This window comes from Nasonia vitripennis, chromosome 3 (genome assembly GCF_009193385.2).
Source record: "Nasonia vitripennis strain AsymCx chromosome 3, Nvit_psr_1.1, whole genome shotgun sequence".
Classification (NCBI taxonomy): domain Eukaryota; kingdom Metazoa; phylum Arthropoda; class Insecta; order Hymenoptera; family Pteromalidae; genus Nasonia; species Nasonia vitripennis.
Window position 1 is genome coordinate 4,912,890 of NC_045759.1, and position 24,654 is coordinate 4,937,543.

The following is a 24,654-nucleotide window of genomic DNA, read 5'->3' on the forward strand; positions in this document are numbered from 1 at the left end:
ATATACATTATATAAAAACATAAGAGAAAGAAACAAGGCCATATCTCACAAGTTTTCGGTATTTATTGTTTGTACATTTCGGATTGTATTTGTATCTGTTTGATTTTACAAACTTCCATATCGATCAACATCAAACGGACATACTTTATCATAAATTCGTAACCCTTTGCAAAACGGTATACCACAGCATTTGCTAGATTTTCGTCGTTTTAAGTCTTATTTACGTCTTTTATCTCGACTCGCTATGCCAATCATTTTACCTTGCATTTAGCACTGATTTGAAGCTATTAATTGATTTTATATTGAGAATAAGTTCTAAACGAAATTCATAGTGGAATACTGTAAAGGCAAAGGGTTAACGCAAACAGAAATCTATATTTTATACTTTCCACAGCTTTGTGTTATACTTTTTTCATATATACTCGACAATATATAATAATACTTCTTTATAACCGAGGCGAAACATTCATCACGTCCTACTTTATGTTTCTCATTTATAAAATTTAGTTATAGGCAGCACCATTCGCATTAAGGGAATATAACAAAATTCGTTTGCGCTGTATCCTCGTCAATCCTTGTACTGAAATTAATAGTAGAAGATTGTTTCAAAAATATTAAAAACGCTAAATCAAATTCAGTGAAGTTCAAAGGGACAAAAAGAAACTACCATCACATAATCAAAGTTTGTTTCATTCCCTTAAAGTACAGATCTCGCAGGGAACAAATAACCGTACATGTTTGCGTAAATAATACATAACAAGTTCCGATGTCAGTGCGTTTGGTGTGCGTTCGTACATATAAACCTATAGATACATACAACGTTTATAAAAATCGATTGATTTTGGCCAGACCCTTATAAAATTTTTCTTCGACCTCGCTAATAAGAAAGATGGCAATTCTTGATTGAGTCGAATATACCCAATAAAATAAACATTTTTCCCAGTTAAAAATGACATAATTTTTTCTCTCAACGTAATCTTTTTTGAACGCCGCAGTTCGTGAGTCCGATACACGGATGTAATCTACTCATTAATATATCTTTCGTTCATTGTCACATGCATGTCATTGTATTAAATAATTTATATCAATTCTATGAAATTTTTTATTTTGGAAGGGGCTCAAAATAGCCACTTCCAGAAGCTCCCAAGTGTTCTGGCCAACTTTGTTGTTTAGAAATGTCCTTGCACGTCTGGCCTGGGAGCATATCTTCCGGACAGACGCACTGCAGTTGCATTCTGTATAGTGTCATTTGCCCCAGTGCGATCTTTACATTTTCTTTGTCGGTAGCCTCCTGGTAGCTTTGATAGTTGACTCCTCTATTAGCTAAACAACTAGTAATGATTGCCTCTCGTTCATCGGATGACAGTTTTTCCTCAGCATTCTCCTCAGCTTCCCGTATGCACTGCAAGTCTTTCGGTAGAAGAACAAAGGGTGTATTGGAAGCGGGTAGCCAGTAAGTTGAAAATACCAAGTCCACTGGATTTTTCTTATCGGACTTCAGTGACGGAAGCAAAATTCCGGTTGGTGGTTGTCTTTGCAATCCAGTTGGTAAATAAGAAAAGTCCTTATCGTCAGCTTCCTTCTTCAGTCGTCTATTAAAAAATCTCGCCATACGGTAATCAAAAGCTATTTTAGATAGAGGATTTTTCTTTCTCATATTCGTATCTCTCTTATTGACCTTAGATAAACGATTCTTTATTGATTTCGAGTCTTTTTCACTTTCATTTTGTTTAAGAGCACTCTCATTGTCCTTGATCGAACGCCTGCTTCTGTCGTCGAGAGCTTCGGCGTCCTTAATGTTATCGACGAAGTCGATATCGGGAATATTCATATAATCGGAACCATCGTCAGCATTATTTGATCTATTGAATGGCAAAGAAGAGTAATAATTATTCTGTTTACTTTGTCCATTAGTGTAATCCATACTAGGATCCAATTGATTTTCTACATCATTTGTATCATTATTAATGTATCGGGCATTACTCTTTTCACTCCTCTGAAGCCGAATTTCATTCAACTGTCGAGATGCAATCATTCTTTCTTCGTCATCATCGTACGTGTCGTCGTAATTGTCGTCAGTTTGTACATTATCTTTAGACTTATCGTTATCCCATTTGTCACTTTTCCATCCATCTTCATTCAATTCATCTAGTGCCTTGTTTAAGAAACTTTCACCTGCCTGATCGTCTCTCATATTATCGTACTTTATATTTTTGGATCTAGGATAGTAGTTATCTGGCTCTGCGAATTCGTCGTTTTCTACACTTTTATGCCGAGCCTCGTTGTTCTTGCGGTATTTAGATTTGCGCGAGGGGGATCTGTTGGAAACGATTTCGCCATCTGTGTTACTGAACGCAGAATGAGAATTCGCGTAGTCCTGCGCCGCTTTTCTAGGATCAATAGAATTGTTGAACTCCAATCTTCGCCAGTCTTCAGAGCGGTATAAAGATATTCCAGGTGGTTCGACATGCTGACTGAAGGCAAACAATGAGGTAACAAGTGTGCTGTTGAATCGTAATTTACAGAGATCGGCGTCAGCATTGGGAGTTTTGACGAATTCGTAAGCATCTTTCGCCCCTTCCACACCAAGACAGTCTGCTGACCAGTGCAAAAACCAGTCGTTGCCATAACCATCGACTGTCACGGATAGACCAGACATCTGAGCGCTTAAACTATCTTCCATTGGTGCTTCCAGCAGTGGTTTTCCGGTCTTGCCATCTAATATCGTTGCACTGGTATAGTAGTACACGGGAAATCCTGGGCCGATCTGGTGCTTGACCATGAAATCCGGGATTTTATCGTCGTTATAGTAACCAGGAACAGGGATGCTGATTACTTCAGAATTAGCTATTGTGAAATTCCAAATTTCTTTGAAAGTTAGGCCGTCGATTGCCATTATAGTTGCGTTAGTCATGGCAACAATAATGTCTTCTGTTCCATCTGAATTTACATCTATAATAAGAGGGGGCAATGAAACTCCTTTACCTGCACCGTGATAGAGCTCCTGCAATTTCTGAAAACGAAAATCAATTTAACACATTTAGACAATCTTACTTGAGATAACGGTTACGTAGTCAGTAATAATTAGAAAACTTACAAACTCTCCTTTCAATAGTTTAGAGTGTGGAATGATGAATAAACCCCCATTCTTTTCTTGATCACTAGAAGTCAATACAAAGTAAGTTTCCCCGTCTGGATGAACTATGATTTGTGGTGCAACGAATAGTTGTTCTTTTCCAGGAAAATCCATACTATTGATTTTGTTTCCGTTTTTGCCAGACACCAGTAAGACTTCTGACTGTGACCCACCAGCTTGCCAGGTATGCGAAGCTACTATGTCACCAACGCCATCATCATCAACATCAGCTATGTATCTTGCATCATAGATATCATAAAATCGTTGTTGTGTCAACATAGACAAGTCTCTGTATGGTAATTCCCATAAGATATTTCCATCTTGGCCATTAATTGCGTGAAGGATTCCACCACGACCAGCAATAATGCAATCCTTTACTTTATCACCAGTTAAATCAAGACCACAATCCACAGAAAAGATTGCGTGAGCAGTCCAGTGAGTCCAGAGAGTTTCTCCAGACTTGCCATCTAAAGCCATGACACCTCCTAAACATGGTGCACTTTGATCAAAGTATAGTGCGCACACATATTCAGGAGATTCTGCTTTGTCCAGACCTATCGCAGACACATTCTAGTAAGCATAAAGCTTGAAATTTCAAATATTATACAGGTACATGATTGTATGAGTGGAGTAAAACCATCAAAATCAATAAATTAACAAAACATAATAAGCATTCACCTTACAAAATTGAAATAATGAAACAATATGCAAACCAAAGAAAAATCTGCAAAAAATAGATAAAATTATAAGTTAATTGCATAGAATAAAAAAGAAGACTTCCAAAGAAAATGTCTTCTAAGAAGAATCTTTACGTACCTGTACTAAAGCCTACTATTATATCTTCTATGTTATCTCCATTCACATCATTACTTCTCAACGGAGCCTCAGATGTTAGTTTAGGCAAAGTCCTAGTCCACTGGAGATTAGCATTCAAAGATGTACAAGGAACAACGTGCTTCTTCTCGGACACCGCTTGCTTATTAGAAGACACCCAAGTTTTGAAAATGTTCATAGGCACAGGGAATCGAGTTATGATAATAATGCACAACCCGATTATGCCCAAAACAATGACGAATCCTATGAGAGTGTAGCAAAATGGTGCAAAAAGGGTTTTATACGGCAAGTGCGATGTCTCAGAGAAGTGTGTCTTGCATTTTCTTCGTGGAGCCATGAGAGGCCTCTTGACTCCGCACTCATCGTCTATCTTCAAAATGCCATTCTTTCCATCTCTAATGAATACTTCATCGTCAACATCGCTCAAGTCATCATCGTCGAAGCTGTCCCTGACAGCAACGCGAGGCAAGTTTGGATATACCCCAGTCATCTGCAAGGATCATAAACGAATTTGCATGAAGAAAAAAAGAAAATAGTCATCCAATCAATATCTCTGAAGCTCAAGTTCATAACCAAACTTCTAAACGGTAAAATGAAAATCATGTACACCCCAATCATTAAAATCCAATCAAACACTGTTGACATACGCTTTGACGCTAGGCCAACAAATAAAACAAACACAACGCCCCCATCGAGCTTTTTTTTCTTGGTTAAATGATTCAGCCAGCAAAAGGAGTAGAATATAGGACTTACGTTTCTCTAAATACTACAGCGCGTCGCCACGTATCAAAATTGAAATAATTCCCGTCCTATAACTGGATCGATGCTATTACGAAAATCCATTTGTCAAAACGCACGCACACTCATCTCCGCGCATCAGCCCACGTAAACGGGACATACGAGCCTATATGTGCATATAGGCTTTGATCTATATAATACTAATAAGCAGGACTGCAGGAAGTGCGAAGGGAAGAAAGATGTATGATATATATGTGTGTGCGTGTGCGCGAAAGATATCGTCCTCTCTCGCATATCCTACGCCCCAATCTTGAATCGGAGCTTGCGTTCCTGGAACTGCTCTCCAGCCAATGAGCTTGTGCGGGGGCTGCGCGCGCAGGGTGCAGCCTCGAGATGTAAGCCAATCAGCTGATCCGTCGATAGCGACTGGCGCCTAGTTTGAATGTGCTCTTGATGAGAAAGAACGTATACTCACTGTGTGATTTGATTGCGATTATTAGGTGAGGGTAAATTTTCGGTTCGCTTATATTCAGTGGAAATATAGCTGATGCTTTGCGAGTTTTATGGAGAAAAAGTAGTCCTTATAATTGCTACATTCACTGGGTTTATAAATTAATTGTAAAAAGAAATAAAAAAAATTAAAAAGCCGTATGAAAATTAATCTCTAATACGTATTAGAAAATACTATTGATTAGTTGCTTTTGAACGTAGCGAAACAAAGCGAACGACGATATATGCGGGTATGGCAAACGTCAATGACCCACGACTGTAACAGTCTGTATATCTATACATTTACGTATATACGCACCTATATGCGCTGTAGCCCTCGTATATACGAATATGTATAGGTATAGTAGAAAGCGTTTTAATGAATTCGCTCTTCGTTCATTTATTTTTCAATATGAATTTCCATTGTTTATTTATGCAGATATATTATTTACGTCTCGATATAGAACAAGGGTGTATATTATTGTTGATTTTTACTGACGTGTCCAATAGAGACGTCATAGCTTTGCTATAAAAAAAAAAGGATGTACATACACCCTGATGGGAAACCCAATCCACTAATCATTTTTCCTAGAACGATAAATCACGCCCGTATAAGTGGTTTTCCGATTTTCCGACGTCGTACTTCCTTTTTTATAATTGGCATATGCATCAAATGATAGCCGGTACAACGTACAAGTAAATATTACGAATGACTAATGTCCACGGCGATTAACCCGCTCATGCGCATGTTTTATTGCTCGGATACGTCGAAGCTATACAACAGCATCATGTAGGCGGAAAGTTTCGTGTGCGCAGATAAATCCCCCATCGAAATAACGACTAATACACGTCTCCATCGAAGAATTCTTGCCGAAAAAGCGTGAGAGACGATAATACTCTCATCTCGTACATCAGCCGGTGGATCACGCGTTGCTGATGCTCAGCTCGCGACTAATAGCCTTCAATTTTAGCCGACGTCATAATATACATATATAAGTATACTAGGTAGCTATATAGAGCGATAGCACACAATATATATATATATATATACACACACATCCACTCACAATCTCCATCCGCCACACCATGCTATATATCTCATTCTCTCTCTCTCGACGATGATCATTGAATAACAAAGGGCAATTATAAGCAATGTGAGCTCTCTCGCGCGCGCGCGCGCGTGATAGGGTCGTCGCCGAGAGTGTGTTGTATAGTAGCGGGCACAGAGAGTATTACTTAGTAGTAGGTCGCCGCCGGCCAGCGACGCTTCACGATTCGAGAAAAGGCGATAAAACCGATATAGAGTGTAGAGTGTAACCCCCCCTTGCCTATACACATTATCGACACTTTGTGCTTTTCTTCATCATAGACTCGCTGTTGGGCTTGTTTACTTCGATTCACAGCTGGGACGCGTATAAGACGCACACCGAGAGAAAATTCGTTCTTACGAGGAGTGAGTAAGTATACTTACTAATTAGTATTTATACCAAGTTCGCGTGAATGACGTAATCCTCAGAGATCAGCGCAACACGGGTCAAGTGCATATCAGTATAACACGTTGTGTGTGTGTGATCAGAAGCGAGTAATCCGCATACACGCGCCGAGACTATGCGATCGCTGCAGCAGCGCTGACTCTCCTGGCATCCACACTGTGTGTGTGTGTGTGTGTATCAACAATGCGTCGGGACCTGTCGATCGTCCTCTGCCTGGCGGCGCTGTCGTGCGCTGCCGGTCTCAACAGGTATGGCCAGCCGCTGTTTATTCCAAGAATATTATTGCAATCTATTTTTGTTCTTCCGTTTACAGGAACAGGGGATACATCTTCACGGCGCCGAAACGACTGATCGCCGGTGAGACTGAGAACGTGTGCCTGTCGCTGCACAACCTGGAGTCGCCTGTGCACGTGAGCGTCGATCTGCTGGCGACATCGAGCGCAGCCGGCCCCGTCACGCCAGCTTCTGCCGGTGGGGCTCTCGTTGAGGACGATATTCTTGGAAGCGCGAAGAACACTCTCAAATCCGGTTAGTGCTGATTCGATTTATCTAGCTGAGTCAATTTTTTTCCTCTTTAATGCTAGATTGTGTTTTTAAGTAAGAATTTTTTAGATTTTTCCCACGCTTGAATTTTTGTAGCTGCGGGAGTGCACACTGCGCAAAGCGGACGATCTGTGAAAAAGCTGTATCAGCCCGAAGAAAAACTGAAACGTGCTTATCTTGACATTAGACCTCTTGAAAAAAAAAAAAAAAAAACAACCGGATAAACGGAGACTCGAAAGACTCTTCCAAAGTCACAGCACTTCCCCCCAAACAGTCCATATATCTATTACTTGTATCGTCGAAGCTACTTTAATCTTAGTTCATCTTTCAAAATTCTTCGACAGAATCGAAATAGTACCAAAACAGTGTTATATGTTCCACAATGCGTCCACAGTGTGTGTTATATACTAAAAAATTATCGCCGATCGATCCTCGCGTCAGTCAACGCGCAAAAAGGATGAAAGAATATGATACAGGGAGAAACGGAGAGGAAAAAAAAACGAAGAAATAACTACGAAGCAAGCGGCTATGGCAAATTGAAATTGTGGCCGCTTCCGGCGGGGAGCCGGTGATTGCTCGCGGCATCGTCCCCGCAATCGAGCCTTATATATATACACACACACACTTGACTCTCACTCTCTGTCATCCATATATACACACGTATGCATGTTGTTCGGTTACGTTTTAAAATACACTGTACCAACTCTCCTTACTATGCTAGAGTGCGATATCACCGGGTGCTCTCTGTTATGTTAACAATGAAGAATTAGGTGACGGCCGATTAATTTATAATATGCATTGCAGGAGTGGAGACGTGCCTGGAGCTGAGGGTGACCAGCAGTACGAAGTATAGCGCTGCGAAGTTAAGGCTGAGGCTCAAATTCGACAAACACCCGGATTACGTCGTCGACACCGAGAAGAAGGTCTTCATCGAACACGACGCTCTTGTCACCTTCGTCGAGACTGATAAGGCTATCTATAAACCCGGCCAGGATGTCAATATCAGGATACTCACGCTTAGGCACGACCTTAAACCCTGGATAAAAGCGGTTTGTGTATTTCGCATGTTTTATTGTCTACGATCTCGTTGTACAGCACATTGATCAGTGAGAAAAATAGCGTCTTATTTCAACTGCGCTCAAGTTATGTATTCTATACTCGTTTTCACATGAGTCACGGTACCGCAGTATAGGCAAGTGAATTACAATGCACACATACACGAAAGTATATAAAAGCCAAGGGCGCAGATCGCTCACGCTTATTATAGTTGATATAGTAGTTCATTCATCTCCGCTACATAAACGCACACTATACAGCAACTATTATTCTATCTGTGCGATGTAATGCGCTCTGAACTCCATTAGCTATAATATTTACTCACGAAGAAAAGCCATTTTTCAATTGTCTCATCGTGTATTACAGATACCCAAAGTTTGGATCGAAAACCCGTCGGAAGTGCGGGTGGCTCAATGGACTAATGTGACGACGGAGAATGGGATGGCACAGCTAACGTTTCCGCTCTCGACTGAGCCCAGCTCTGTACGTGTTTATTCAAATTGTAGTCGTAAAATATGATAGTGTAGCAATGCAATATTTTTTTTTTAATCGTACAGGGAATATGGAGGATCAAAGTCGAGAAGAACCGGCCGCAACTGGTGCATACTTCGACGTTCGAAGTGAGGAAGTACGTTCTTCCGCGATTTCAAGTAACCATCGGAGCTCCGAGCTACATTCTCGCGGACGCTCCAAACGCTACCTGGAAAGTGTGCGTCAGGTAAGTTGCATCGTTTTTATTTATATGATCTTTTTATTCGCTAATTAAATGGTACAAATGAAAATCAATGCGTTGGCGATTATAGGTACAGCTACGGCGAGCCTGTAAAGGGAAAGCTCCTGCTGAGCTTGCGACCGCAGACTCCGATCTGGAAACGCAAGCAGACCGTTGCTGATATTAATTACGAAGAAACTGTAAGAACAAGCGCAACCGTTTATAAATCAATTGAGATGGATGTAAAACTAATAGTGGCAAATTTCATAAATAGCTGGATGCCAAGTCGGACGGCTGCATGAATTACACAGTGAGTGCTCAAGTTCTGGGTCTACCGCACTGGAAGGTTGCGCCAAACAACGTTGTGTTGCTGGCCAATTTCACAGAGGCCAAAAGCGGTGTCGTCGAGACGGCCACCAGTCGCTCCCCCGTCATGCACCAGCCACTCAAGCTTGAGTTCTCGCCGCATACGCTCAAGTATTTCAAACCTGGACTACCCTATCATGGAAAGGTACATCCCTTTTTCTAAATAAATTTTTAATAAAAAGAAAAATTTTGATTCCAGTAGTAATGACTGATACTCTCGTGCTCGATTTTTCATTAGTTTACTTGAAAACATTTATAACAGCAGTAGAAGCGAATATAATTTAAGAAAGGAACGTTTTGTAGCTTCGAGTATTACGAGCGGATGCTTCGAGCCCGGCTCCGAATGAAAAGATCCAAGTGTGTCTGAGGATCCGTCGCAAGGACGAGTGGCAGCGCTCGGTCGTCGAGTGTCGCAACTTTACTTCTTCTAACGCCGACGGATTTCTGGACTTTATTGTGCCTCCGCAAAACAAGAATATCGTGCTTTTGAGCTTTGTCGCAACGGCAGTCAATTATCCCACCAAGTACTATTCACCTGACAAACGCTGGAGGGTGAGTTGCATTAAAATTTTAGCCATTTTAAACTCTTCATAAATATCAATGTATATAGGTATACTGTTCAAGAAAATAAAGAAATATAATTAATAATAACACAATTAATTATTTGGGTTCAGGTATTCGTAGACCAACCGTCCGCGTACATCGATGTCGAACCTTGGTACTCTCCTTCATCGAGCTATCTTTCTGTGACGCGAGGTTCGCAACCCTTGGTCTGTGGTGAAAAATACTCCTTCAATGTAATGTACACAAGCGGTACCAGTAGTACCGTCAACGCCACCAATCTCAGTCCCGATGATACCGAACCAATCAGTTTCCACTACTCGATCAACTCCAAAGGCGACCTCCTGGTCTTCGGCCACGTCAAATATAAGCCACGCAAGGACACGCTCCTTGACTATTCCGAGTTCAGGCATGTGCTCGGAGCCGGAGCAGGTAGTAAGCCCAATCCATCGGTGCACCGCTTTCCACTGAGCGTCAAAATAACGGCGAGTATGGCTCCAGTCTCGGAGCTATTGCTCTACTATGTGCGCCCGGACGGTGAGGTCGTCACCGCGAGCCATAGCATCGAGGTCGGCCACTGCTTCGAGAACAAGGTCAAGACTGCCTGGCAACAGGAAAAACAGAGTCCCGGCTCGCTCGCCAAATTCCATGTCGAGGCAACGCCGTTGTCTCTTTGCGGCATCTCTGCCGTCGACAAGTCTACAAGGTTCCTCACACAGTCGCAACCGGTGTCGAGTGAAGGTGGCAGTGCCGCTTCTACTGGATCGAATCTGTTAGAGCCCGAGGCGACTTTTGCTAGATTGAAACCCTTCCATTTACCACCTGAGACCATGCCTATGCAGAGCACCTGGGCCCATTGCGACAGTAACGACAATTTGTCAAACCGATGCTCGTGATATGGAATGTTTGAAGGCTGTGTTTTGAAATTATATGATTGATTTGTTCGTAGAGTCTCAAGGAGCCGAGGATAGTAATAGCGACGAGGGGCCAATGGAAGAAATTGACCACTTACCGAAACCAGCCGCTCGAAACAAGAGGCATTCCGTAACGTACAATGTTGCTGCCAACTACGTTGATGCAATACAAGCTTTTGATGTAAGTAAATATTTTGATTCTCAAAATATATGAAAATAAACGATAAATATAATAATTATTATTTGAAAACAATATTTTATTTACGTAGGATTTTGGAACGATCGTGATGAGCGATCTGATTTTAGAGTCACGACCTTGTCCTCCCTGGCGCTCGAGTTTCGGACGCGTACCGCTAGGACCTTCATCCGACGAAATCGATGAACCTGGTAAATACGCATTCACGTGGTTTAATTAATTTTTAAATTTATTCTTTAACTTTATTGTTATTACTGCAGACAGAATGTTAAAGGCTGTGAAAGCGATGCCGCTGGCTTTCCAGTTCGGCGCCCCTGGCATTCCAGGTCCCGAAGCATCACCAATGGGTCAAGATGTGAATTACGTTAACCCGACATCAATGGAATCGCAAACCTCTACCATTGTCCGATCTTACTTCCCGGAAACTTGGATATGGGAACTTGTCCCTACTGGGTACTTTATTCTATTATTACATACCAAATATTATCCAACGCACTAAATAGTTCTAAATATTAGATTTAACACTAAAACTACTTATAAATATTTAATAACATCAATCATTCTACGCGTCGAATCGCAGAAAGGACGGCCGAGCAACGATCGAGCGTCAGCTGCCGGACTCGATAACCGACTGGATTGGCAACACGGTCTGCATCTCTTCAAAGAGTGGCTTGGGTATCGGGAATCCCGTGCAGATCACATCATTCCAGCCGTTCTTCCTCGATTACAGCCTGCCCTACAGCGTCAAGCGAGGCGAGCAGCTGCGCCTCAAGGTATCGCTCTTTAATTACATGCAGCACAGTCTGCCGGTGCTGATCAAGCTGTTGGATCACGAGGGTCTCGATCTCGGGTTCAATAGCTCTTCCGAGGCTTCCTACTGTCTCGGACCGAGAGATAGCATCGTCCACGAGTTTCCGTTACTACCAAGAGAACTCGGCGAGATAAACGTCACCGTCGCTGCGGAGGTCGACAAAGAACGCGCCGAAGCTTGCGGAGCTCCAACGCCGCTACCCGATAATAGGCGAGTTTTTAATATGGGTTATTAAAAAATGAGTATACTTTACGTGTAAAATACTAACGAGATGGCGCGCCTTGTTAGGGATGAAATAATCAAGCCTGTGTTGGTAAAGACTGAGGGCTTTCCAGTGGAAATAAGCAGATCGTCGTTCCTGTGTCCCCGAGACTTCAGTGACGACACTTCGCTGGTCTGGGAGTTGGAGCTGCCAAGGCCCGAGGATGAGCAGGTGGTCGAGGGCAGCGTCTCCGCCTACGTCTCGCTAATCGGTGACGTGCTCGGACCCGCCCTCGAGAATCTCGAACAGCTCGTCAGACTACCCATGGGTTGCGGAGAGCAGAACATGATACTTTTCGTACCTAATATCCATGCGATCGCCTATCTCGATGCCATTAACAGGCAGACGGGGTCCGAAATGAGGGCCAGAGCTATCAAGAATATGCAGAAAGGTGGGCTTGATGATATGGTTACTCAAATATCCAGCACTATGGCGAGACTTTTCATTACTAGTTATAACTAATTGGCACACTCTCCATAATTAATTAATTCTGAAGAGAATTGTAAGGAAAACAAATTCTTAATAATTGTTTCCAAAAGTTACGCACGTGAGTTTTCAAACTCGCGAAGTCCTTTACCTAAAAGATAGATAATGAGATTTCCGCAGGAGAGTGACAAATGAGATTTCTCAAGCAGAAATGGCGCTTTAATCTCCGCAGCGATATTTACTCACCTTTATCAAATTCAGGCTACCAAAGAGAATTGAATTATCGACACCCCGACGGCTCGTACTCGGCGTTCGGCGCAGCAGCGGACGAAGCGGGTAGCGGCTCGATGTGGCTAACGGCCTTCGTTGTAAAATCTTTCGCACAAGCCCGCTCCATTATCCAGATAGACGAGCGCGATCTGAAGCTCTCGGTCAAGTGGATAGTTCGCCGCCAGCTGGAGAACGGCTGCTTCCCGGTGGTCGGCCAAGTCTTCCACAAGGACATGAAGGGTGGCCTCCGCGAGGAGGACGGCAGCTCCTCGGCCCTCACGGCCTACGTTCTCATAGCTCTGCTCGAGTCCGGAGTACCTCTGAGCGCAGCCCTCGTTAACAACGCTCTCTACTGTCTGGAGAAGGCCAGCGTGTCCGACCACTTTGCCGACAATCCTTATACTGGTGCACTGACGACCTACGCCCTGGCCTTACTAGAGCACCCTAGGGCCAACGAAAGCTTGCGCTCGCTCATGGGACGCGCCTCGCGACAGAAGGATCTGCTCTGGTGGGAGGACAAGAGTCGACCTGGCTCGCTTGCTCTGAGCATCGAGATGACGTCTTATGGGCTGCTGTCGCTTATCAAGCTCGGGGGAGAGAATAATACCTTGGAAGCTCTGCGAGTCGTGCGATGGCTCTCGAAGAAGCGCAATGCCGAGGGTGGCTTCAGCTCGACTCAGGACACGGTGCTTGGGCTTGAGGCGCTCACCAAGTACGCGCTCAAGATGGCTAATGCTAGCGCGACCGAGCTTTCGGTCTTGCTCACCGCTAATGATATGGAGAAGCTTTTCAAAATCAACGACGAGAACCGTATGCTGCTCAACAGGGTCGAACTGCCCACTTTACCCACGACGCTTGAGATCTTTGCCGAAGGCGAGGGCTGTCTTCTCGTTCAGGTATCACGTGCCTATATGAAATATTATTTTTACCGATCAACTGTATCAAAAATTAATGACTGTAGTTGCTTACATTGCGATATGTTTACCTGTTATACAGAGTAGCCTCAGATACCACAAAGCCAAGGCCTCGGGCTCGGAGGCATTCGACCTGTCTACCAGTACAGCAAGCGTCTCGACGGCAGATCAGACGCCCAACGACGGCTGCTCTATCCAACGTTTGACCGTTTGCACTCGCTACAAGCTCCCCGACGAAGAGAGCAACATGGCTGTGCTGGAAATTGCTATGGTCAGCGGCTTCAGACCGGACCGAGCCAGTTTGCATGACTTGCTCGATGAGCACGCGACCGGTATATTTTTGCTTTTAATTTTAATCTTTTTTCAATTGTAAACTTGTTGTATAGAATGAGTTAACTTTCGGCAGGAGTCAAGCGGTTTGAAGAGAACGATGACACCGTGGCCATTTATTTCGATAAGCTCACGGCTCAGAAGACGTGCATATCCTTCCAAGCGATCCGCGAAAATGTCGTCGATCATGCCGAACCTGCCAACATCAAGCTCTACGATTACTACCAGCAAGAGCTTACAGTTTCCACGGTATCGCTTGTATATACACTCTCATGAAAGTTTTTAACAATCGGGGTGACACAGTTTGCTCTCTTTGCAGAGTTACGCTTTCATGGATGTATGCGAGAAGAACAAGACCGAAAAGGCAGTAATCAATCACGAGGCTAACAGCCCCGCGCCCAGAAAGATGCAGCAGCTCGACAATAGACTGTCCGTTAATCAACTCCCGGAGAAGATAGATGGAATTTTTGAAATTGACACGACGAGGGAGAAGAAAGTCGATCCTTCGATTTTTAAGCAGCGGTCGTCTGGTGTCACTATTCCGGCAACCATCTCTATAGACCGTAGAATATCATATTTCTTTTAAGTATCAGCTTAGACTTAAATATTCATAATTACTGTTGTCTAATTTTAACTGCGTAGTGGACGAAGGAAGCGGCATTGAGCCGGACGGTGAACTATTCTCGCCTAGTCCGATCCTGCCGAATATTGATCAGGATGTGGTTGACGAGGGCTTCTCGCCGGCCTTCATTAACGTCGATCACGAGCTGGAAACGCCCAATGGAATCGAGGGCCCTATACCTTTCTACGTCGAAGCACCGGTGTCGACTACGACCAAAGAAAGCGTTTTTGCACAGACCCCTCTAAATGCGAAACCATCGCTGAATTTTCACAATTCTACAAAAGTAGGCGTAATGTCTGATATTTGTTATAAAATTTACTATATCGTTACGTTTAAAACTATATTAAAATTTTATCAAACTAATAAAATATTCAATATAGCTAAAGACAGAAGAGACAAAAATGAGTAGAAGCCTGGCTTCCTGCCCGCGATGCGAGGAGGGTATTCCATCGGACATAAAGGAACTCTACTGCTCTTCAGCAAGTGCCGTTAAAGTGGCCATTAGGCGATCGCGAAAAGCCCGCTTGCTTTTAGACTTGAGCTCTTCAAGCGCCTCTACGAGACTTCGCTCGACGATAGAGCTGAATATCAAGCCTGAATGTCCCTGCGCACCGCTCGATAAGCGTAAGAGTACACTTGCTTTTTTTCCTTTACTTTATATACTTCATATTCACAATAACGTTGTGTAATTATCATCATCATTATTATTATTATTATTATTTTTTTTTTTTTTGTGAACTCGGGATTGGTATTTCTAACGAACTCCTTTTCGTGAAAATGCTCTTGTTAAGGATAAAACTTCATTTTTAGCTGGAATCATGGCTTTACTGCTGAGTTCAAAGGGCGGTTTTAATTTTGCCAAGTCAAGTGATAAATCCAAAGCTCTACTGGACAGGAGCAACTCTATGTTTGCTTTGACATCTGTTATTGGAACACCACATGAAATACAAGAGGCTCAACTATCGTGTTCACGTAATCCATAGTTTTTTATCCTAGAATTTAAGATTTAAACGAACTAGTGATATAGTGATGTAATCGTTGTACGCTGATGCGTTAAAGCGTATTTTTTTATAATAATTTTTTTTATACGTAGCACTCTGTTAGACTTTATAAAACTTTTACGATACTTTGCATGAATGCTTTGAAAGATAGTTAATGAGGGCAGAAAATTTGTTATTACTGAACAGATTCAGGCAAAAGTATTTTAGAAATCGTTTTTTTTTTTTGGTAAACTTAACGATCTACATTGGTTGATAAAGGTTAATTAACTAAAAGAAAAACTATATATTTTGTAATCGCAGCGTTGCTATTTTATTGTACAATGACCACATAGATATCCCAAACATAGTTTTTCATTTATTTTTAAATAAGACAAAGCTTCTTTAAAAATAGCATACGAATTTTGATTTTTATTTACAGTTATAATAAATACGTTAAGAATTTTAGAACTATGTATAGTGTTTTTTTAACTATGCAATGCGCAAATGTACGATACATTTACATAATCGTTGAACAATGAAGAGGGATACAGAGATGGGAAAGACGAGGGTAAATGTATGTATGCAAGAGAAGAGAGAATGAGGATGGAAGTGTAAAGATAAATAAAGATGATAATAAAAATCGGCTTAAACGATCACAAAAGTTTACTCAGATATTTTTTATTTCTGCTCATTGCTCATAACCTTGCGTTCTTCGCCGACACTGCGATATACAAGTAATTATTATTACAAATTAACAACATCCTTTAGACAGTAGCTACATTAAATATAGTTTATTTTCTTACAGCAGATTCACGCGTCAAGCGTCGCGGCGACACGTCGCCATCTGGCGCATCGGCGATTCCTTCCGGAACGATTTACTCGTCAACTTTTTATTTAATAGCAGCAATTAGCAGTCGATATTATTAATTCAATAATCAATACGTTTAAATTATCTCCTCTTATTATCGTTAAAACTTTATGTTTATAGTTTATTGGCAGTTATAAGTTTCAAATCGCCGACACGCGAGACGTCGTCCGGCCTCTTTTATAATCTCTTTTGCACTTTGTTAAACCTGCTCATTTAATACGAACGTGTATTTACGAACTTATGAGAAATAATGGCGACAGGAAGAAACTGGAACGTCCCATTATCAAAAGGAACGCAATGAAAAAGTACAAAATAGCAGCAGCTACAATAATAGCGCGTCTAATTTTAATAGCAAAAATTCTAAATTTTTTGTATAATGTATATTAAGAAACAAAATACTACATTCATGTTAAATGAAAACTGTTACTGTCTAAATTACAAAATCTATTTCATAACTGTGTCGCGTAAAAAAGTATAGGACAGTAAATTCAAGTGAAAATACACTTTTAAATTGTTAAAAACAACTTTTATCCTTTCAAAGCTTCGTTCAGATTTTTTGCTAGTCATAAATATCTTACAGATTTCGTCAAAACAATTCAAAAAACGACTATAGATATATTTATATATACGGTTTGAAGATATGATAAGAAATCTGGATTTCTATAAGGGAAAAGGACTTGGCAGATATTTATTCAGTAGCTTATTGAAATAATACAAAAATAGGGGTTATGCGTTCGCGTACTTTGCAAAATATTACACGAGTCTATGCGTGTGTAAAATGTGTCCCTGTTCCCATTTATTTTTGCCTTAAGCCTCTTGATACGCTAATAATCTATGAGCTACAAAATTATTTGGTTAATATCACGCGCCCACGTGCGAACTCGTCAGTCGCACGAGGTGCCCCTGGCTTCAATTTTTTACGTTCCTCACGTTGCACTTTATTTAATGTTTGCCAGTTTTGCCGCACCCGAGGAACAATCTTTACCAGGGATACGCAAAAGAAAAACGTAAATAACATCGCACGATTAATACTAGGACGCTTAAGCATTCGAGCCCTCGATTCGGAAAAAAGAAATAAGCTTTCTCTCTTGGCAGAATCGTCGGTTCGTACGCGCTCAGTCTCTTGTTTCGAATATAATTGATAAAAAAGAAGGAAAAAGACTACGATAAAGTGATAAAAATATGAAAATGAAAAGCGAACGTTAATAATCAAGTAGAAAACGAAGGTACGTGTACATCCTGTCACGGACAGGTTTGCGGACGAGGAACATTCGCGTCGTTCTTTACTGCAAGTCAAGTGAACGCGCGCGTTTTCGCCGCATACAGATATGGACGTTTATAGGATTTTAAAATCATCTAATTCTTTTTGTTTCTGCACTATTGACCACACGTACAGTCTCCAAATATTGTACACAAAATTGATAACACCTTTGATCAAATCTTATAAGTCATATAATTCTATTTAAAACTAAAATCGTGTGTGCTAATTTATGTAATATTTATACAAGATGAACGATTTTTTACTCAGGCAGCGCAATCAAATAAATAATAATGCAATTTAAAAAGTGCAGAATAACTAACCAAGGTGTTATCATTTTTATCTACTTGTTAGACTTGGCAGATTTGTCGAATAGAAATGTTCACTACATATATAAGATTAAAGGGGAAACGACCTTTAGTAAATCTTGGGCGCCGATCTATCGTTTATAGGTCCAGTAGTCTTGCGTAAAGAAGTACCCCTTCGGATTTGATCCATAAGTGAGACCCTCATATCCCTCACTTGCAGTGGATCGATGATTGGAACACGGTTGGCCATGATACGTCTGACACTAGCAGATCTCATGCTGGTATTTCCCTGACCAGCAGTCCGCTGTTGTTGAGCTAACCTGGCGTTTAACGTTTCCAGAAACTCATTCGACGTTTTAGAATTTCGATTCTGCTGCTGCTGCTGCTGTTGTTGTTGCTGTTGCTGCTGTTGCTGCTGCAAGTCCACGGATTGTTTTCTCGTGGGTTTGGGACTATTGCCCGCCGATGCCTCGTTTCCGCTATGACTTGATGAGCCCAGTGACACGCTGCTCGTTAACTTGGCACTAAGCACTGCCATGAAACTCTGGGCGACTCCTCCTGGGCCCTGGCTACTGATAGTCGCATTACTGGTGCTGTGAGTTTCATTTGATGTCGCTACTTTGGAATGACCTCGTGTATCTGGACTTGCGTGACGATTATGACTACCGCTCCCACTGTTGAAATTCAAATGGATTAATTTTAGCGTGCAGTTAGAAAAGATTTCGAGCGATACGCTACTTTTTCGCCGAAAGCGTACATAATTCTGTCTTCTCCACATTCTTTTTACGAACGGAGAGTCTAATAAATTTTGATACCATGCGTTCTTTTTTTTTCAGAGAAATTTGGATTTTTGCATATACCCTTTATTTTTCTTCAAGTGGGTATATTGTATTCGAATGATTCATTAAAATTTTGGTTTCTAATGATTATACTTACACATTCCATAATATAAACCTATTAAATTTTGAAAACGTGCTTGTCAGATTATTAATTTTGTCGTTACCTCGGCACATGACATGATTTTCCAATTCAAAAAGTTTTCTAAAACGTAGATACATCTATACAGATATACTACTTTCTAACAAGAATGGATAATAACAGCGTTCGGTGAAAAACTATTTGGATAAATAAAGAACTTTCAAAAAATGTATAAAAATAAACTAATGCGAGACAATAACATAACCATTGGATCTAAGTGGAGAATCATATAAGGAATAACACAACACAAGCTCATGAGACAAAAATACCTGATGGCCGTGCTTGCGCGTTCCATTGCGCAACAAGCAATTTGCACGACGGCCGAGGTACCGCTAGTACCACTATTCGTGAGCTGGCTTTGATGCTGTACTTGCGCTTGAGCTGCTATTTTACGTCGTAGAAAAGACGGACTGGCTGGCGTATGCCGCAGCTCAGTTAATGTTCTTACTGTTTCCGATACGGAGATAGATCTAAAGTGAATAAGTTACAAAGATCAAGCAAAGCACTTGTTTTCGATAGAATATCGAAGGTGCTTGTATGCAATTATCGACCCTTTCTAACGCCACTTAATAATTACTACCATCTATATTATTAGACTTTAACGCTCTTCTGTAAACTCGAATATTCTAGATTTAAATGAGAAATCATATTTTAATATATTACCGTCGTTGAGAAGCTGGGCTGCCTGCAGCGCTAGGTGGGGAGGAGCCTTCAAGTAAGAAAGCTGGTGGAGGCGGTAAATTTTCCAAATCATCACCGTGATTGCTACCGCGCTCGTCATAATTTTCGGCGACGACGGCAGAAACTCGGCGGGTAGGTGGTGCGGGTCGGCTTGCCTGCTGCAGCGAACCTCTGCGTTGTATGGTGCTTACTGTTACGCGTTCAGTTTGTACACATTCTATGTTTGATTCAGTCGCTCCAGTTTCAGTCTTCGTTGTTTCCGAAGTCTAAAAATAAATGCACAGCGGATGTTCGTAAACATAATTATTTTGAATTGAAAACCTACTTAGGTGTTAGAACCAAACAGTAAAACTATATTTCACCTTAGTCTCTCTAATACTTTCGGTCGTTGTTATTGTTTCGCCGGATGCTGTTGGAGGAGGAGGGGGTGGTGGCAACATCTCTTGAGCTCGACTCGCTGCTAAACTTGCTAATTCATGCATGTTCACGTACATGGGTTGTTGAAACAGTAGTGGCTGTCGCGTTACTAATTCTACAATGTAATATAAAATGATTAATTAGGCTTACGTGAGCTAGATAGAACTACTCGATTTACTTTCATGAGTTTTCTTTGTAGTACTAATAAAATTAAAGTTGCTAATTAAATATGCATACCTTTCGCTAAGTGAGCTGGTATAGGCAGTTTAATTTTAGGGCTATCTGGACCGTGGCGCTGATTGGAAGTATCTGCCGAATCGATTCTTGCCGGAACAGAAGGCCTTTCCAAACTAGAGCACCTGTTTGGGATAGGCGGTCTTTCGCGGCCGATGCTGCCGCTGCTATTTTTTCTTTGCTGCAATCTCGCGGCATTCTGTTGAATGTTCGCAGCGGACGTCGAAACTGGGGAAGCAGGTTGACTGTGGCAAGAACTACTTTGATCTGGTGCTTGAAACGTGTACACGCTAAGAGCCGGCCTCTGATGACCCTTTTCGTACGCTATTTAATCAACAAAATTATTATCTTTTAGTAAAACCAAAACTTTGCTATAATCAACTGTGTTTATAGGTGTTTGTATACGAACAAACCTGAAGAAATAGTGTGAGGTCTTTCGTTGGTGGCATTTGGATCTTGTGAATCGAACTGAGCACTGGCAGTTTCTCGTTGAAGATCGGGCCATGTCGACGTAGCGGATTGTCTGGAGTTGCGCTCGGAATGAGGTAAGGTACACGATACCTGAAAATGGAACGATCAAATTAGTATTAAGGAAAAAATGTTTTCGCTATGCTTTGAAATATTATGTTAGATTTTTTGTTACATATATGAAAAAAAACAACATTTCAAGAACGAGAAACATTGACAATAGTTAGCATGCAGATAAGGAAACAACAATAGTTACGCTACGTCATACCTGCTTTCTGTACACGGGTTGTGAATAAAGGGTTTCCTGTAGAGAAGTGAAGCCAGAATCGCGAGAGCCGCTGTTGATGGAATGACGGTAACGTAGAGTCACCATACCGTTGAAAGGCTACAATAAGTAGATACAACATTGACCACTACATTTATAATGACGTTAAGCAGAGGTGTCTGTGTTCATGTGTGCGATGTCTGTGTGAGCTGAAAGTGTGTGTGTGTGCGTGTGTGTAATCGATGGAGCGCTTCTGGCTCATTCGCCTCGCTTTTTCTCGTCTTTTCTCCTCATATCGCTGCCCAGGAATTTCTGCATGAGAGGCTACCAAAAAATGGAGCAACTACCAAAAGGCCGTATAAACAGCATGCTACACATTACGTTCAAATAACAACTAACGACGACTATTCCGTAACTCGCACGTGCAATCGCTATTATAATAGCTCAACATTGTTACAACAAATGTACACTATTCTATTAAAATAAAAAAATTAAAAACTAGGATTTTCTTTCATTTTCACAAATCACAATGTTGAGTTTTTATAACCATGCTACTATTGGTGCGAGACTATTTCGAGCGTAATCTTTCGATTTTCTCCGTTACCTGCTGCGATACGGATCTGTGCCAGGCTGACGAGGGATGACCGGCCGGAGGGCTTGGATGACTTTTGCACGAGCCGCTGCTACTGCTGGTCAATGAACTGATCGAGCACACGGAACTTTTTCGAGATCCAAGCGACAGCGATGGGCTTGACGGCGGCGTCGCCAAGGACCACTGAGCCGCATCGCGACCTTTGATGTCCGTTATCACCTGTTCCGAAGCTGCCGGCAGTTGTTGCGGAGATGCGGCGTGCTTCTGCAGCTGATTGGCGACTTCTTCGAGATGCGTCAATTCCATCAACATTGCGATTTCTTCGTCCTATCGGAACGAAAAGAAAATGGTTAAAATCAATTAACGCGTGTAAAAGTTTCGAGATATGACATTTTCAAAGTACTACTTACGAGCACAGGTTTTAAAAACCTGGCAAATTGACAAAACCTGCCCCTTTCTTCTAACAGGGCAGCTCTCACTGCCTTTCTCTCCGTCTCCTCTAATGTTTGACGTTTCTCCTGAACAACGGCGGCCGACGATTCAAGCAATCTGCCTAATTCAACATCAGTGGAGGCAAGATTGGAGGCATTACCTTGGCTGGCACCATGTGGCAATGTGCCATAAATCTGTTGTGTCTGCAAGCCCTTGCGAGCTTTCTTTTTTTGCAGTCTCAGTGTATCACTGGATTTTTTCTTCAATTCCGTCCTAGCTTTTTTATATTCTAAAGGTAACAACAATTCATTTGATTAGTCAGTGTTTTGGAGTATTGATCTTGAATCCAGAGCAAGGGTTTTAGGACAGTACCTTTAGCATGCTCCTTGTCAAGGTAGACCAAAGACTTTTTCCAGTCTTCCAGTTTCTCTTGCAGAGGCAACACCAAGCAATCCATGATAGCACTGGAAAAAATCATCAGCTTAGAAAATATCAATTTAATAAAAAAATTTGAGAAAAGAATCTAGTTCACGAAATACCTTGTAAACGATTTGACTCTCGTCTCGACAGCCTTGTGCCTCAGACAGATCCTTGTGAGGGCAGTTCCAATCTCTCTGGTAGCTCCTGAAATCCACATTCCCATTAAATTAAACGAACTTTCCCCATTATTTTCCCTCGACACTCGTTACATCTGCCAAACCAACTGACCTCTCGCGTTCGTCGCAGCGTCCGCGATCTTCTGAAAAGCCTCGAGATACGCCGAAATCGCCAGGATCGCGGCCCTAAAATTAAAAAAAGAAAACGTAATAATCCATAACATTCGGTCTACTTTTCTCAAAAATCGCAAATCAGAAACTCACTTTAAACAAGTGTGCAGCTTGGTCGCCTTGGAGATGAGGTCCTCCCACAGCGGAGCTCCGTTCTGAAATCGAACGGGATAACGGGTCAGTGCATTACGTATAGCAGGTGTCATTCGCATAATCGCGCCAATCATCAAGCTTATAAGGAACATCAGCGTCATATCTCGGAGCGGGAGAGATGAGATACGAGGAGGCGGGCGAGAGAAGAGAAAGGGACGAGGTAGTTTTGTTCGGCCTAAAAGGCAAACGCCGAACGCTGCTGTATATATACGTAAGAAGGGGGGGGGGAGGGAGTATATACAGCCGCGCGCGCTATGAGAAAAGTTGTGCCAATTGTCTCGAATTATACAACTCGTGGTGCGCTGATGCTGGAAGACCGATATGCGGCGATACGACGCGAAGGGGAAAATTGACTGGTGCAAAGGCCGAAAGCTAATTCCTATCGCGGAGAAAGAGAATACACGTATGAGTATATAAGAATTGAGAAAACTGACCTTCATGTCCTGAATTATCTGCTGGAAGAGACAGCCCAGCGCGCTGCACTCCCTCTCGACAGTCGCGTCCATGTTTACTCGCGGCTGCGACGCGTATACAGAAAGAGAGTCGATGGTTATAGTATAGTAGAGAGAGAGAGAGAGAGCAGCCGTCCGCTGCACGAGACACAATAAATAAAACTCGCGAGCGTTATATACGCGCTTCCTTCCGTACGCCCCTCGCGCTCTACTCGCACTTCCTATTTCAGGCAGACATACAGGCGCACTCTGGCGAGTCGTGCGCGCTGCTGTATTAAACGCACAAACGTGCCTATATATCTATATGCCTGCGTTATGCGATTATATAGCGTTGATCCAGATTTTCAACAGCGAGCACACACTCCTGATATTAGCATTCAGAGGAACGACGCTAGATCGCGGCGAAGCATAATATAGGCTGATGCTGCCGTCGCTTGGCTACAACTCCGCAGATCGTCTTTGTGATGATGCTGATGCGCGGAGGACAACAACTGCGCGCCATTGAGAAGACACTTTACGAATACACTCGCTCTTTCTCTCTCTCTCGCGCACTCTTCAACTGCGCGCGACTGGACACCACTGCAGACAGACAGACGAAAAATCGAGACGCTAGACTCTTCTCTATACAGCTTCACTGCTGCTGCTGCTGCTGCACTACACTACACTCGAGGCTGCTGCTCTTTCTCTCTCCGCGGGACTCCCACTCGCGTACGCTCAGAGCTCGTCACCATCGCACACTGTGACTTCTTTAGTTCTTTGCCCTCTCTCTCTCTCTCTCTCTCCTTGTACAGGGCCCTTATAGCTTATGGAATAGGGACGCGCGCACGCGCACTTTCCGGACTAAACTGTATAGATATGCTATATATGTGTGTGTGAATGCTCTCCTCTCCAGCAGATCACGCCTACTGCACTCGCGCGCGTATTGTTGTCGTCCGTCCCCCATCTGCGCTTATGGCCTTTTTTGCTGCTGCTGCTGCTGCTGCTGCCTCTCACGTTTCGGCAATGTGTTTCGCTCAGCGTGTGACTGCGCAATGGAATCTGGAAAGTTTCTCGCATCTGCGATCGTAAATCGATCTGGACCCGACGCGCTGCCCGGTATAACTGTAGCGCGTTCCAATGTTTACAAAA

At 42.4% G+C, this 24,654-nt stretch overlaps 3 protein-coding genes across 8 annotated transcripts; 1 reads left to right on the top strand and 2 right to left on the bottom strand.

Moving 5' to 3' along the window:
- Positions 1-43: 43 nt before the first annotated feature.
- Positions 44-6,768, bottom strand: LOC100120537. 3 transcript variants are annotated; one of them, XM_008212172.3, is made up of 4 exons: positions 6,669-6,768; positions 3,953-4,460; positions 3,098-3,690; positions 44-3,013 (listed from the first exon to the last, which is right to left on the bottom strand). In XM_008212172.3, exons 2-4 carry the CDS (start codon positions 4,458-4,460, stop codon positions 1,103-1,105), a joined length of 3,012 nt encoding a protein of 1,003 aa, XP_008210394.1. In that variant the 5' UTR covers positions 6,669-6,768; the 3' UTR covers positions 44-1,102. The 3 variants fall into 3 exon arrangements, with proteins under 3 accessions (XP_008210394.1, XP_001604173.1, XP_031782385.1); XM_001604123.6 differs by lacking the exon at positions 6,669-6,768 and adding an exon at positions 4,724-5,337; XM_031926525.1 differs by lacking the exon at positions 6,669-6,768 and adding an exon at positions 3,815-3,860 and having other exon boundaries at positions 3,953-4,313.
- On the top strand, positions 6,392-16,319 carry LOC100120561 (alpha-1-macroglobulin). 2 transcript variants are annotated; one of them, XM_031926520.2, is made up of 22 exons: positions 6,392-6,654; positions 6,774-6,938; positions 7,004-7,218; positions 8,038-8,282; positions 8,656-8,772; positions 8,847-9,007; positions 9,093-9,201; positions 9,276-9,512; positions 9,671-9,919; positions 10,042-10,792; positions 10,878-11,023; positions 11,112-11,229; positions 11,299-11,491; positions 11,619-12,059; positions 12,138-12,502; positions 12,799-13,703; positions 13,804-14,053; positions 14,128-14,300; positions 14,371-14,614; positions 14,694-14,962; positions 15,054-15,297; positions 15,484-16,319. In XM_031926520.2, the coding sequence occupies exons 2-22, from the start codon at positions 6,874-6,876 to the stop codon at positions 15,654-15,656; spliced, it is 5,670 nt and encodes a 1,889-aa protein (XP_031782380.1). In that variant the 5' UTR covers positions 6,392-6,654; positions 6,774-6,873; the 3' UTR covers positions 15,657-16,319. The 2 variants fall into 2 exon arrangements, with proteins under 2 accessions (XP_031782380.1, XP_031782381.1); XM_031926521.2 differs by having other exon boundaries at positions 14,694-14,956.
- Positions 16,312-24,649, bottom strand: LOC100120588 (protein MTSS 2). Of its 3 annotated transcripts, XM_008212166.4 has the most exons (14): positions 23,509-24,649; positions 23,015-23,076; positions 22,863-22,936; positions 22,694-22,778; positions 22,527-22,618; positions 22,133-22,443; positions 21,735-22,049; positions 21,134-21,250; positions 20,811-20,958; positions 20,401-20,721; positions 20,109-20,278; positions 19,729-20,012; positions 19,335-19,535; positions 16,316-18,761 (listed from the first exon to the last, which is right to left on the bottom strand). In XM_008212166.4, the coding sequence occupies exons 1-14, from the start codon at positions 23,578-23,580 to the stop codon at positions 18,197-18,199; spliced, it is 2,817 nt and encodes a 938-aa protein (XP_008210388.1). In that variant the 5' UTR covers positions 23,581-24,649; the 3' UTR covers positions 16,316-18,196. The 3 variants fall into 3 exon arrangements, with proteins under 3 accessions (XP_008210389.1, XP_008210388.1, XP_001604214.2); XM_008212167.4 differs by lacking the exon at positions 21,134-21,250 and having other exon boundaries at positions 16,312-18,761; positions 23,509-23,774; XM_001604164.6 differs by lacking the exon at positions 19,335-19,535 and having other exon boundaries at positions 23,509-24,638.
- Positions 24,650-24,654: the final 5 nt, after the last annotated feature.